The 12,015-nt window shown below is 44.5% G+C and overlaps 1 protein-coding gene and 1 pseudogene across 1 annotated transcript; one reads left to right on the plus strand and one right to left on the minus strand.

The window, feature by feature from the left end:
- Positions 1 to 12,015, plus strand: part of LOC138080681 (interferon beta-2-like) — a 96,774-nt pseudogene that overhangs the window by 57,320 nt on the left and 27,439 nt on the right.
- LOC138080979 (interferon omega-1-like) lies at positions 3,999 to 4,586 on the minus strand. The gene has a single exon (XM_068973915.1). It carries the CDS (start codon positions 4,584 to 4,586, stop codon positions 3,999 to 4,001), a length of 588 nt encoding a protein of 195 aa, XP_068830016.1.

Here is a 12,015-nt window from a genome sequence, read left to right on the forward strand (position 1 = left end):
TGAATTGAGCAATTGACAAAGAATCCTGATTATTTTATGTAATAAGCAAAATGAAATTATCAACTGGTAATTCTTTCTGAGAGTCTAAATGTGACTGACAAAATTAATATTTCTAATAATTATAAAAGAATCATATTTAACCGTCCAAGATGATTCATATAGATTGCTCAATTAACCGTCACCACAAATTTGAGATGCATGATAGATAAGACCCTTGAGAATAAGAGACTGGATTACAAACATTTCAGTGAGTCTCTGTAGGAAACAGGCTTCCCTGGTGGGAAAGAATCCCTCAGTGGATTAAAGAATCCAGGTGTCCATGCAGGAGAGGGGTGTTAGATGCCTCGATTGGGAAGGTCCTCTGGAGGAGGAAATGGCAAGGCACTCCAGTATTGTCTGGGAAATCCCATACAAGAAGCCTGGCAGGCTACAGACCATGGGGTCACAAAGAGTCGAACTAAACAATGAGAACTGTAGAAAACACCAAGCTGACAGAGCTCTCGTGGATTTAGGTTAAAAACACTTAATGCTGCCAAGTGAAGTGAAGTGAAGTGAAGTCACTCATTCGTGTCCGACTCTTTGTGACCCCGTGGACGGTAACCTATCAGGCTCCGCAGTCCATGGGATTTTCCAGGCAAGAATACTGGAGTGGGGTGCCATTACCTTCTCCAGGGGATCTTCCCAACCCAGGGATTGAACCCGGGTCTCCTGCATTGCAGACAGACGCTTTACCGTCTGAGCCACTAGGGAAGCCCCTGATGATACCAAATACATGAATATGGGAAATGACTGGAAGAATAGAAGACGACATATGCTAAGGGGTGCAACGTTAGGGATGGAGCAGAGCATCCCGGTTGCCATCAGCAGGGAGACCAGAGTTTCAGAAATTCAGCACTTCACCTGGGTCTCAGTGAAACAGCTCAGGTCCTGCACTAAGCTAAGTCCTCCAAGCTCCCTTCGCTGCGCCCCAGCGGCCGGGATGTGCACCTGAACTCTCAGTAATGGACCGGACTCGCCTCCAAGTCCAGCGCCGCGAACTCCCGCGCAGGATCCAGGGGAGAACCGAGGAGTCCCCGTCAAGAGCCTTGACCCCGGCGAGGCGCTGCCATAGCCCGGGGAGCCTGTGGGGCCGCGGGAGCAGTGAGGAAGCTTCCTTTTCTGTCCCACCGCCCAGGGGAGCTTTAATGCTACTTTGCTCTGATCCTCAGATTTCTGCACCTGCCCTCATGTCCACCCTCCCCTTCCTAGGAGGAGATTTTGGCCAGAGCGGTTTACACTGGTGCCCTTTATGCTGCGATTGATGGCTGGAAATCAGAGCATGTTGTGAAGTATTTTGAAATTCAAGATTGTTTCTGTGGAGAAAGACTAATTCTTTCAGGGATTCAGGGAAAGGGAAAGGCACGTGAAGTCTGTCCAGGAATCTAGGAGTTATTCGGACCCTCCAGTGGGAAGACTTGGGGACAAGACTGAGACTGAAAAGTATTACATTTAATATTAATATAAATGGTTAATTTCTCTTGCAGTCTTAATTGGTTAAAAAAAGATTTCAAAATGTACAGTGAAAGTCGTTCAGTCACGTCTGACTCTTTGTGACCCCATGGATTATACAGTCCATGGAATTCTCCAGGCCCGAATACTAGAGTCGGTAGGCATTCCGTTCTCCAGGGGATCTTCCCCACCCAGGAACGGAGTCCAGGTCTCCAGCACTGCAGGCAGCTTCTTTACCAGATGAGCTATTAGGGCAGCCCCAGAACACTGGAGTGGGGAGCCTAGTCCTTCTCCAGGGAATCTTCCTGACCCAGTCATCGAGCCGGGGACCCCTGCATTGCAGGCAGACTCTTACAATTTATAAGTAATTATGAGCAACTTACACTTTATAAGTCTTAAATATCAAGTTAAGACATTTTCTTTAAGACCAAACAAAATTTTAAGTTCTTGGCTTCAGTGGAAACAAAATCATCAGTAATGTTTGCAAAACTGTTTCCTAGTTTATCTGACTTCATTGCGTGAATGCCGTATTTCACTAACAATGCCAAAGAATGCTAAAACTACCTCACAATTGCACGTATCTCACAGGCTAGTAAAGTAATGCTCAAAATTCTCCAAGCCAGGCTTCAGCAATATGTGAACCGTGAACTTCCAGTGTTGAAGCTGGTTTTAGAAAAGGCAGAGGAACCAACGATCAAATTGCCAACATCTGCTGGATCATTGAAAAAGAAGAGAATTCCAGAAAAACATCTATTTCTGCTTTATCGACTATGCCAAAGCCTTTGACTGTGTGGATCACAATAAACTGTGGAAAATCCTACAAGTGATGAGCATACCAGACCACCTGACCTGCCTCTTGAGAAACCTGTATGTATGCAGGTTAGGAAGCAACAGTTAGAACTGGACATGGAACAACAGACTGGTTCCAAATAGGAAAAAGAGTATGTCAAGGCTGTATATTGTCACCCTGCTTATTTAACTTATACTCAGAGTACATCATGAGAAATGCTGGGCTGGAAGAAGCACAAGCTGGAATCAAGATTGTGGGGAGAAATATCAATAACCTCAGATATGCAGATGACACCACCCTTATGGCAGAAAGTGAAGAAGAACTAAGAGCCTCTTGCAAGTGAAAGAGGAGAGTGAAAAGTTGGCTTAAAGCTCAACATTCAGGAAACGAAGATCATGGCATCTGGTCCCATCACTTCATGGGAAATAGATGGGGAAACAGTGGAAACAGTGTCAGACTTTATTTTTGGGGGCTCCAAAATCTCTGCAGATGGTGATTTCAGCCATGAAATTAAAAGAAGCATACTCCTTGGAAGGAAAGTTGTGATCAACCTAGACAGCATATTAAAAAGTAGAGATGTTACTTTGTCAACAAAGGTCCATCTAGTCAAGGCTATGGTTTTTCCAGTGGTCATGTATGGATGTAAGAGCTGGACTGTAAAGAAAGCTGAGCGCCGAAGAATTGATGCTTTTGAACTGTGGTGTTGGAGAAGACTCTTGAGAGTCCCTTGGACTACAAGGAGAGCCAATCAGTCCATCCTAAAGGAGATCAGCCCTAGGTGTTCATTGAAGGACTGATGCTGAAGCTGAAACTCCAATACTTTGCCCACCTGATGGGAAAAGCTGACTCATTTGAAAGGACCCTGATGCTGGGAAAGAGTGAGGGCTGGAGGAGAAGGGGACGACAGAAGATGAGATGGTTGGATGGCATCACCGACTCAATGGACATGAGTTTGGGTGGACTCTGGGAGTTGGTGATGGATAGGGAGGCCTGGCGTTCTGCAGTCCATAGGGTCGCAAAGAGTCAGAGACGACTGAGCGACTGAACTGAGCTGAATTGATGACCCAGGAACTGTCATAAATAATTAATTTCAGTTTACAAAATCCCTTTTTCTCTCATTTCTTTCAACCAAGGTCTTCCCTTGTGGATCAGACAGTAAAGAATCTGCCTGAAATGCAGATTCCAGATTCCATCCTTGGTTGGGAAGATCCCCTGGAAATGGCAACAGACTCCAGTAGTCTTGCCTGGAGAATCCCATGGACAGAGGAGCCTGGTGGGCTATGGTCTATGGGGTCCCAAAAGATGCAGACTTGACCTAGCAACTAAACATAAAGCAGTAAAAAATTCAAGAAGTTCACCTTGATAATATTTAATAAATAAAACAAATTACAAATTTAATGACATAAAAATGTGACTGTATTTGTTAAATTTTAATACAATATAAACAAAAATATTTTATATAGAAAAATAAATAGGAGGAGATCAAAGAATAAATATAACAAAATAAATAAGCAAACAAACAATAAAATCAGGGCAGTCTTCACTTCAGGACTGATGTACCTGCAGCCAAGAAAATTTATATATCTTCGGTTACTACTGACAAAGCATTGGCTGAAGTAATTCAATCAATTTGGTGGGTAAAGTAGAAATCAGAGTCCTCTGAAATGGCCACAGATGAGTGTGCAAAGATGATGGGGCATCTGAATCAGTGAAAGTCATGTCAAGGTGAGTTCACGTCTCCATCCATCATTCTTAACCTTTCTTGCAAGCTGGCAGATGAAGAGAAGGATCTCATGATTTCCACTCTGACGGTTTCCCAGGCACAGTCGCTGTATCCCTTCTCTTGCAGGTAGAAATGGATGCCCTGGAAGTACCTCTTCACAGCCAGGGTGGGGTCCATCCTTCCCAGGGCAGAGTCTTCCTCTCCCATATCCTGCCCCAGGCAGGCGTCCAGGTCGACAAGCTGGTCCAGGAGTCCTTTGCGGAGCTGCTTCAGGAGGGTGGTGTCCCAGGCAGCAGAGGAGCGCTCTGTGTGGAAGAGGTTGAAGCTCTGCTGGAGCACCTCATGGAGCACAGAGATGGCCTGGGCCTCCTGGAGCTGGCTGCTCTCCACCATCTCCTGGGGGAAAGCGAAGTCTTTTCTGTCCTGCAGACACAAGTGAGGGGGGAGTCTCGTCATTTGGCCCAGGAGCCTGAGGTTCTTCCTGCCAACCAGCACGTGTTTCTGAGACAGGTCGCAGCCCAGGGATCCTCCCGGGCCGTAGCTGACCAGCACCAGGGCCATGAGTAGAGAGAGCACGAAGGCCATGGGGAAGATGTGGCTGCTGCTGGGCTGGCTGAGACGGCGTCTGGGGGAACCTTGAGGTAGGTTCTCTGATGCCAGGCTTTCTAAGCGAGGCCATTAAATAGGGAACATGGTAGTTTTCATTTTCTAGTCATTTCTATGCACTTTTACTTCCTTTTTTGATTTTCATTTATGTATTCTGAATATGGTCAAAGAAATTGTCATCAGTCTAAACTATTAATTTTATCTATTTCCCAATAACCTCAAATGTACCCATCCAAATGGATAGTTTTCAATCAAATGAGAAAGGTCTCTGTCAGACATCAGAAATGATGTAGGTTTCTCAGCACAAACATTACCACTCTTTCTCCTTCATGTGTAAATGTAGCTCTTCTCTGTTCCATGAACACATTTTTGGCCCTGATCCTAGGCTCAATTTCTGTTTCTTCCTTTACTTAGGAAGGCAGGCTCTGTATTTATCAGGGATTTATCAGGTCACTCTAGCAAATAAACTGTTTGAAACAAAGGATGGGTTTTCTTTAGTGTCTGATTTAGAGAAGAGGCTGATTATTATGAGTCCATGAGCTCCCTCATGTTTCTCTTCCTTCTAGAACACGTCCCTGCAGGTCCATGTGGTTGTGCTTCAGGGAACCACAAAGTCAGGACTATTACAGACATCAGGCTTGCGTTCCACCGTTTTCGTACTGGAGACCTATTGTCCTTTGCTGGCCCAGCCAATACTCCTACCAAGAATTCTGGTTCTTCTCAGATAAAATGGGTGGGGAGACTCTAATTCCAGGATAATTGATTGTATTTGCCCAGCAGCACCTCACTCACACAGGAGAGATCACATGGAGCCACCCCCTGTCCTCTGGAGTGACAGAGTCCCCTTGCTCACCTGCTGGACTCCCTCCCTTAGGGCAGGCTGTTATTGGAAGCTTATGTCACGGAATCTAGTGAGTTACAGCTGTTCATTCAGGCAGATGATTCCACCAGGCATCTCTGTTCCTCTGAGAATGCAGGGCAGTGAGACCCAGCCTACTTGATCAGGAGAAATAGTCCTCTTTCCTTGAATGTAATTTTTCATTTAAACTTTTTATATTCACTTTGTGACTTATTTTGGGTAGGCTCTGGGAGTTGGTGATGGACAGGGAGGCCTGGCACGCTGCAGTTCATGAGGTTGCAAAGAGTCGGACACGACTGAGCGACTGAACTGAACTGCACTGACTGACTTATTGGACGAGGTTTGTCTCAGTGCTCCTGTTGCGGTTGTAATTGATGATGATGTGAGAACAACAAAGGGAAGTGAAGAAGCCAGAGGGGCTGCATCTCTATCACTTTCAAGACGTTAGTTTTTTCGTTTCTCTTTGCAACTTTTCTAGAAAGTAAAATTGCACATTTTTTTGTGTGGGCAATAGAAAACAAGGGTAAGTCTCAATGTCATGAATACGAAAGAAGGGAAGTGGTTTCCCCCTGACCCAGTGACGTGTTCTGAGTTAGCAAACTTCAGTGCAGCACAGCTGGGGACAAGTCTGAGGCAGAGGGAAACGATGAGGCCAATATGAAGAGCAGAAAGGCTGGGACAGGGCTGCTTCTTACAGAAGCGCAAAGAAGGACAAGCCCTTGATCTGTTGACTGCCGTCAGCTTTGTAAGACCAGCCACCTAATTTTTCTTTTCTTGAATCAGCATGTGGTCAGTATAAGGGGAGGAGGAAGAAGTCACACTCACCAGCTCACCAGAGACAGGCAATCAGAGCCCCAGTTGCTCGAACACTAATGCTCTCTGGCAGGGTTGACGAGACCAGCCTTGCTGATCATCTGAGTAGGTGATAAATCCACCTGGGCAAAGAGAATATGCTTTGAAGTAACTAGAATGAAAGGGAATTAAATGATTCCAAAAGAGCCTGATCTTAGTCTAGCTAATAGTAACTATGACATTAAAAATAATAACTGAATTTTATTGATTACTAACCCTCATGATCTCCCTAATATTCCAGCTCTTGGTACTATCACATTGATGGGTTGGGTTTCTGTGGGTTTTTAACAAATTTTTAAAATATTTATTTTATGTGTTTATTTGGCTGTGGCATGTCTTAGTCGATGTATGCTGGTTCTTGGATCTTGGTTGCTTCATGCAGGATCTTTACTTAAGCCATGGGAAGTCCTGCTTGCCAATCAGAATCTAGTTTCCTGGCGAGAGATCCAGCTCAGGCTCCCTGCTTTGGGAGCATGGAGTCCTGGCCCCTGGACCATCAGGGAAGTCAATGGGGAGAGTTTCAATACATGAATTTGGGGAACGCACACACATTCAATCTGTAACACGGTAGTAAGGAGATACCAAGGTATTGTGTTTATGGCAAGGATTCATTAGCATATATTTCATTCTTGATATTAGTGAGGAGTAAGAACACGTTCCCTGATGCTGCCCTCACTTTTTATGGCACCTCCATCCTGAATTGATTGCTAGTTAAATGTTACAAGACTACCGTGGACATGATTACCAAGGACCTGCCAGAAAAATTTCACAGACTATCAGTGTTTATCAAAAACGACAGTGACAACAACTATAAACTCCTTACCCTTTGTGAGGGACTCACGCAATACTTCCAGCATAGTTGAAACTGAGTTAATAGTTTTGTTTCGAAGAGCCTCCCACTAAGACTTTATTGGAATAAAATAATCTAAGAATGAAATGGCAAATCCGGTTTTCAAAACCTAACATGTCAGATTCCAAACTGCTTATCTAGACTGTGACAGCTGTGCCCGCTGCGTGCACTGAGCGCTCACTTAATTTCCTAGTTTATTTCTAACACAAGATGCACCCTTGTTGTTTCATACCTCGATGTGACAAACCTCTTATTTCCATTAGTTCACATCTACCTCCAAATTCTAGATAAGCTGAGCAATTTACAACGTATCTGATTATTTTGTATAATAAGCAAAATGAAATTATCAACTGGTAGTTATTACTAACAGTCTAAATGTGATCGACAAAATAATAATTCTAATAATTATAAAATAATCATATTTAACTGTCCAAGATGATTCATATAGATTGTGCAATGAATCCTCACCATAAATTGGGGATACATGATGGACAAGATCCTTATGAGTTTTGACTCCAGCAGGGGATTGGGTTAGAAACATTTCAGTGAATCCTCTGTAGAAAACACCAAGCTGATGGCTCTTGTGACTGTAATTAAAAAAAAAAAACTTAATGCTTTTGAGAGGGCAACAGACAGGAAAACTGGGGGTCTTCAAACAGAGGAAACAGGCTGCAAGTGTGAGACATTTTTAATCTCTTTACTCTTGCCTGGAAAATCCCATGGGTGGAGGAGCCTGGAAGGCTGCAGTCCATGGGGTCACTAAGTCAGACATGACTGAGCGACTTCACTTTCACTTTTCACTTTCATGCATTGGAGAAGGAAATGGCAACCCACTCCAGTACTCTTGCCTGGAAAATCCCATGGACAGAGAAGCCTGGTAGACTACAGTCCATGGGATTGCAAAGACTCAGACATGACTGAGCGACTTCACTTCTCTATACAAATTTAAAAAGAGGTTTCTCTTAAAATTCTAAGTTGCCATAATGACACCTGGTTCCACCTGAACTTAACTTTTCCCAAACCTTGAGCTAACCAATGTATTTTTCTTCTGGAAATGTTTGTCTTAAGCTGTTAATGTACTGTGTATTTACCCTAGACTCTGTGTTTAAGTCAGTTCCACCCAAAGGCTCAGAACCGACTTAACAATACAGTCTGTTATACTCATACACTGTTCTCCTAATCTGTGCTAATGAAACTGTATATTTGTTTGGAAATCTGCCTTTCTTCAAGATTCACGTCCATCATTTTGTGGCCGGGGATGACTCACCTGGTGCCAATGTTGTCTCAATGCATGTTGTGGGTGAGGGGCCCGGTGCTATTCTCTGAGTTTTGAGACATTTCCATTCTCTAATTAGCAGACTGCTAGTAGCTATATAACATCTGGCGGAAGAGAAGCAAGGGGCACTCTTACTACCCCCGTCTGATGTCTATGTCAGAAGCTTTCTCTATCTCTTTTATACTTTAATAAAACTTTATTACACAAAAGTGCTGAGCGATCAAGCCTCGTCACTGGCCCTCGATTGAATTCTGCTCTGGAGGCCAAGAATCCTGGTGTCTTTCGTGGTTCAGCAACAAACTGTTGCTTCCAAATTATATGAATTTGGCAAATGACAAAAAGAATAGAAGACGACCTATGCTAACAGGTGAAATGTGAGGGACGGAGCAGAGCCTCCCCATTGCCATCAGCAGGGAGACCAGGAGTGCAGAAAATCAGCACTTCACCTGGGCCTCTCTGAAGCAGTTCAGGTCCTGCACTAAACTCCGGAGCCCTCCAAACTCCTTTTGCTGCGCCCCAGCGGCCGGGAGGGGGCGCCCGATCTCTCAGTAACTGACAGACCCGCACCGCCCACCCAGCGGGACCCGCCTGCAGGGCTGCCCCCTGGGGCATCAGATCCACGGGGAGAACTCGCGGGTGGCCGTGGGCAGGAGCCGCGACCGGAGCGAGGCGCCGCCGGGGCCCAGGGAGAGCTTGGGGCCGCGGGAACAGAGAGGAAACTTGCTTTTCGGGCCCCACTGCCCAGGCGAGCTTTGCGCCGCGTCGCTCAGAGCCTTTGATTTCTGCACCTCCAAATTCTAGATAAGCTACCATTGCGTCCATCCTCCCCTTCCTGGGAGAAGATTTTAGCCAGAGCGGTTCACACCGGTGCCTTTTAATGCCGCGATTGACGGCTGGAAATCACAGCCTGTTGTGGTATGTTTTCAGATTCAGGGTTGTTTTGGAGTGAGTGGAAGTCGTTCAGTCGTGTCTGACTCTTTGCGACCCCATGGACTATACAGTCCATGGACTTCTCCAGGCCAGAATACTGAAGTGGGTAGCCTTTCCCTTCTCCAGGAGATCGTCCCAACTCAGGGACTGAACCCAGGTCCCCTCATTGCGGGCAGATCTTGACCAGCCGAGCCACAAGGGAAGCCCTTGTTTATGGGCAAAGGAGTAATTCAGCGAAAGGGAAAGGTATCTACAGTCTGGATGGGAATCTGCTCGATACTGGGACCCTCCCGTGGGAAGACTTGGGGACAAAACAGACTTCAAAAGAAGCTCCTAGGTACAGGGAAAATTATTTCATTTAACATTAATAGAAATGGTTAATTTCTCCTGTCATGTTCATTGGTTGGAAAATGTTTTAAAATGTATAAGTCTTCAACTCACATCAAATTCAAATATTTTCTTTATGCCACAACAGTACTTTAACTTCCTGGCTTTAATGGAAGCAAAATCATCAATAATGTTTTCAGTATTACTTTTTGGTATCTCTCTCTTCATCTGAGCGAAAGCCATATTTGACAAACTTATGAACCAGTAACTATTTTGAATAACTCATTTCAATTTACAAAATCCTTTTTTCCTCTCATTTCTTTTAACCAAAGGTCATCTATTAAGCATTTTTTTTAGTCAGTTTTTCATTGGAGAGTTTCATGAACTTTTTCAAAATGTCTTCTCATGCGGATTAAAATGCTTTTGATTTCAGCATAATGTGTACTCAGTAGACACCAACTGTGAAATAGGCAGTTGGATATATAATTCCAGCATGCGTCTTTGGAAGACATCATCATCAGGATAGATTTTTAAAGGCCTGAAAACTAGAGCAGGTCATGACCTAGTTCATCAGTTTGGACAGAAGACAGTTCTGGGCTTGGAACACAGGAAAACCACAAACTCCGTGGTCACAAATGAAATTCAGACTGGATACCAGCCAGATGGCAGGAGTGCAGTGTGAGTGTGAAGCCTGGATCTGGTTGAGGACCTTGCAATCTGTGTGTCTTCTAGCTGGAGATCACGGAGTTTGAACGAAAATGAATCATGAGCTCCTTTACCTGGGTAAAGAGACAGTGCAAGAGCAGTGGGTGCGTTCTCTATGGATCAGAAATTCACAGAGGAAGCCTGCACTTCCAGTGGATATGATGGGGAAAGGCTGTCATCTGTTCTAGTGCAGTGGTCTTAAAACTAACGTCTCAGCTCCACAGCTCTTCTCCTCAACGCTGCTCTGTGATGCTGGGGCTCTAGTTCCTTCCAGGACATTTCTCCTTTGCCTGTAGATTGTTTTTCTGTCCCATGCCAGTTCCAAGGGTGGTCTAGAAGGCTGGAAGGAATTTTCTGTTTTCCTGACTGGAGTATGACTGGTAACAACCGCCATCAATTAGGAAAAGGAAAACTAATGGTTGCTGCTAGATGCTATGTGTCACCAGTCAGATGGGCAAAAACTAAACAAGATGATAAGACCCTGTTTTGGTCAAGGTGTGAGAACATATAAGAGCTTATATGGTCTTGATATGGATTAATGTACCATTGTTATCATGGACAGTTGGCAGTATGCATGTGCAAGATTTATGTGTTGACAAATAATATTGACTTCATGCCCCTTATTCAGAGAAAGACTCTCACTAGAGTATGACACCTGCATTCACTTGTAGCAGTCTCTCCTCTAAAGGCACTAATTTCTGAGAAGGAACAGCTCTAGGAGGTGACCCTGCCAGCACTTAGGGACTGGAGTCTTTATGGAAAACAACTAGGATCAAACCCAGGACAGCCCAGGACTGGAGAGCAGAACCTCACACTGCATGGCCCTTGCTCTTTTCTTCCTGCCTCTGCCTTGCTGCTGAAAGACGGAAACCCAACAGAGAGTTGAGAAGGTGATTTTAGAAATAGGTTAAAAAGTAGTATAGGACTACTCATACTAAAGAACAAGAAACATTATTAATGAGTAATGTGTGTGATTCTCTGCAGTCCTAGGAGATCCCTCTGATTTCCCTATTATTCATTTTTATAGTAGATCAAAGCATTTTCTACTAATCCTTCTTTTTCAAAGAATTTCTATGACTTCCTAGAATGCTTCTAGAAGGCTGAAACACAGAAATTGGAATTGTCTCCAGCATTGAGCACAGAAGAGTTCACAAACTAAATTGTGAAACTAGCACCCAAGTTAAATATTTTTACCAAGGACCAGCATCTTTCCAGTGTTGCCTTTCAGTCACTGCCTCAGGCCAGCTGTCCTGTCTGTTCCCTGTGGGCAGCTACTCTGGGACTCACTGTCCTGATCATTTCTGCCAGGCACACTGTTATGCTTCTTGTAATATGGGCCCATTGATCCTAACAGTAACCCTGTGAAAAACTACTGTTATTTTCCACATGTTAAAGAAGAGAATCAGGACAGCATGCGTGCCTGTGTGCATGCTAAGTTGGTTCAGACAGGTCCAGCTCCTGTGACCCATGGACTGTAGCCCACCAGGCTCCTCTGTCCATGGGATTTTCAAGAAGGAATACTGGAGGGGGTTGCCATATCCATCTTCTCCGTGTTTGTGATATTTTCCAGGGTCAAACTGCTGTTAAATAGCAGAGCTGCATTCAAAGG

Source organism: Capricornis sumatraensis, chromosome 6, assembly GCF_032405125.1.
Source record: "Capricornis sumatraensis isolate serow.1 chromosome 6, serow.2, whole genome shotgun sequence".
Classification (NCBI taxonomy): domain Eukaryota; kingdom Metazoa; phylum Chordata; class Mammalia; order Artiodactyla; family Bovidae; genus Capricornis; species Capricornis sumatraensis.

What these genes read in the sequence shown, in the direction of transcription:
- LOC138080979 (XM_068973915.1), bottom strand. Translation starts at nt 4,586, where the DNA reads ATGGCCTTCGTGCTCTCTCTACTCATGGCCCTGGTGCTGGTCAGCTAC.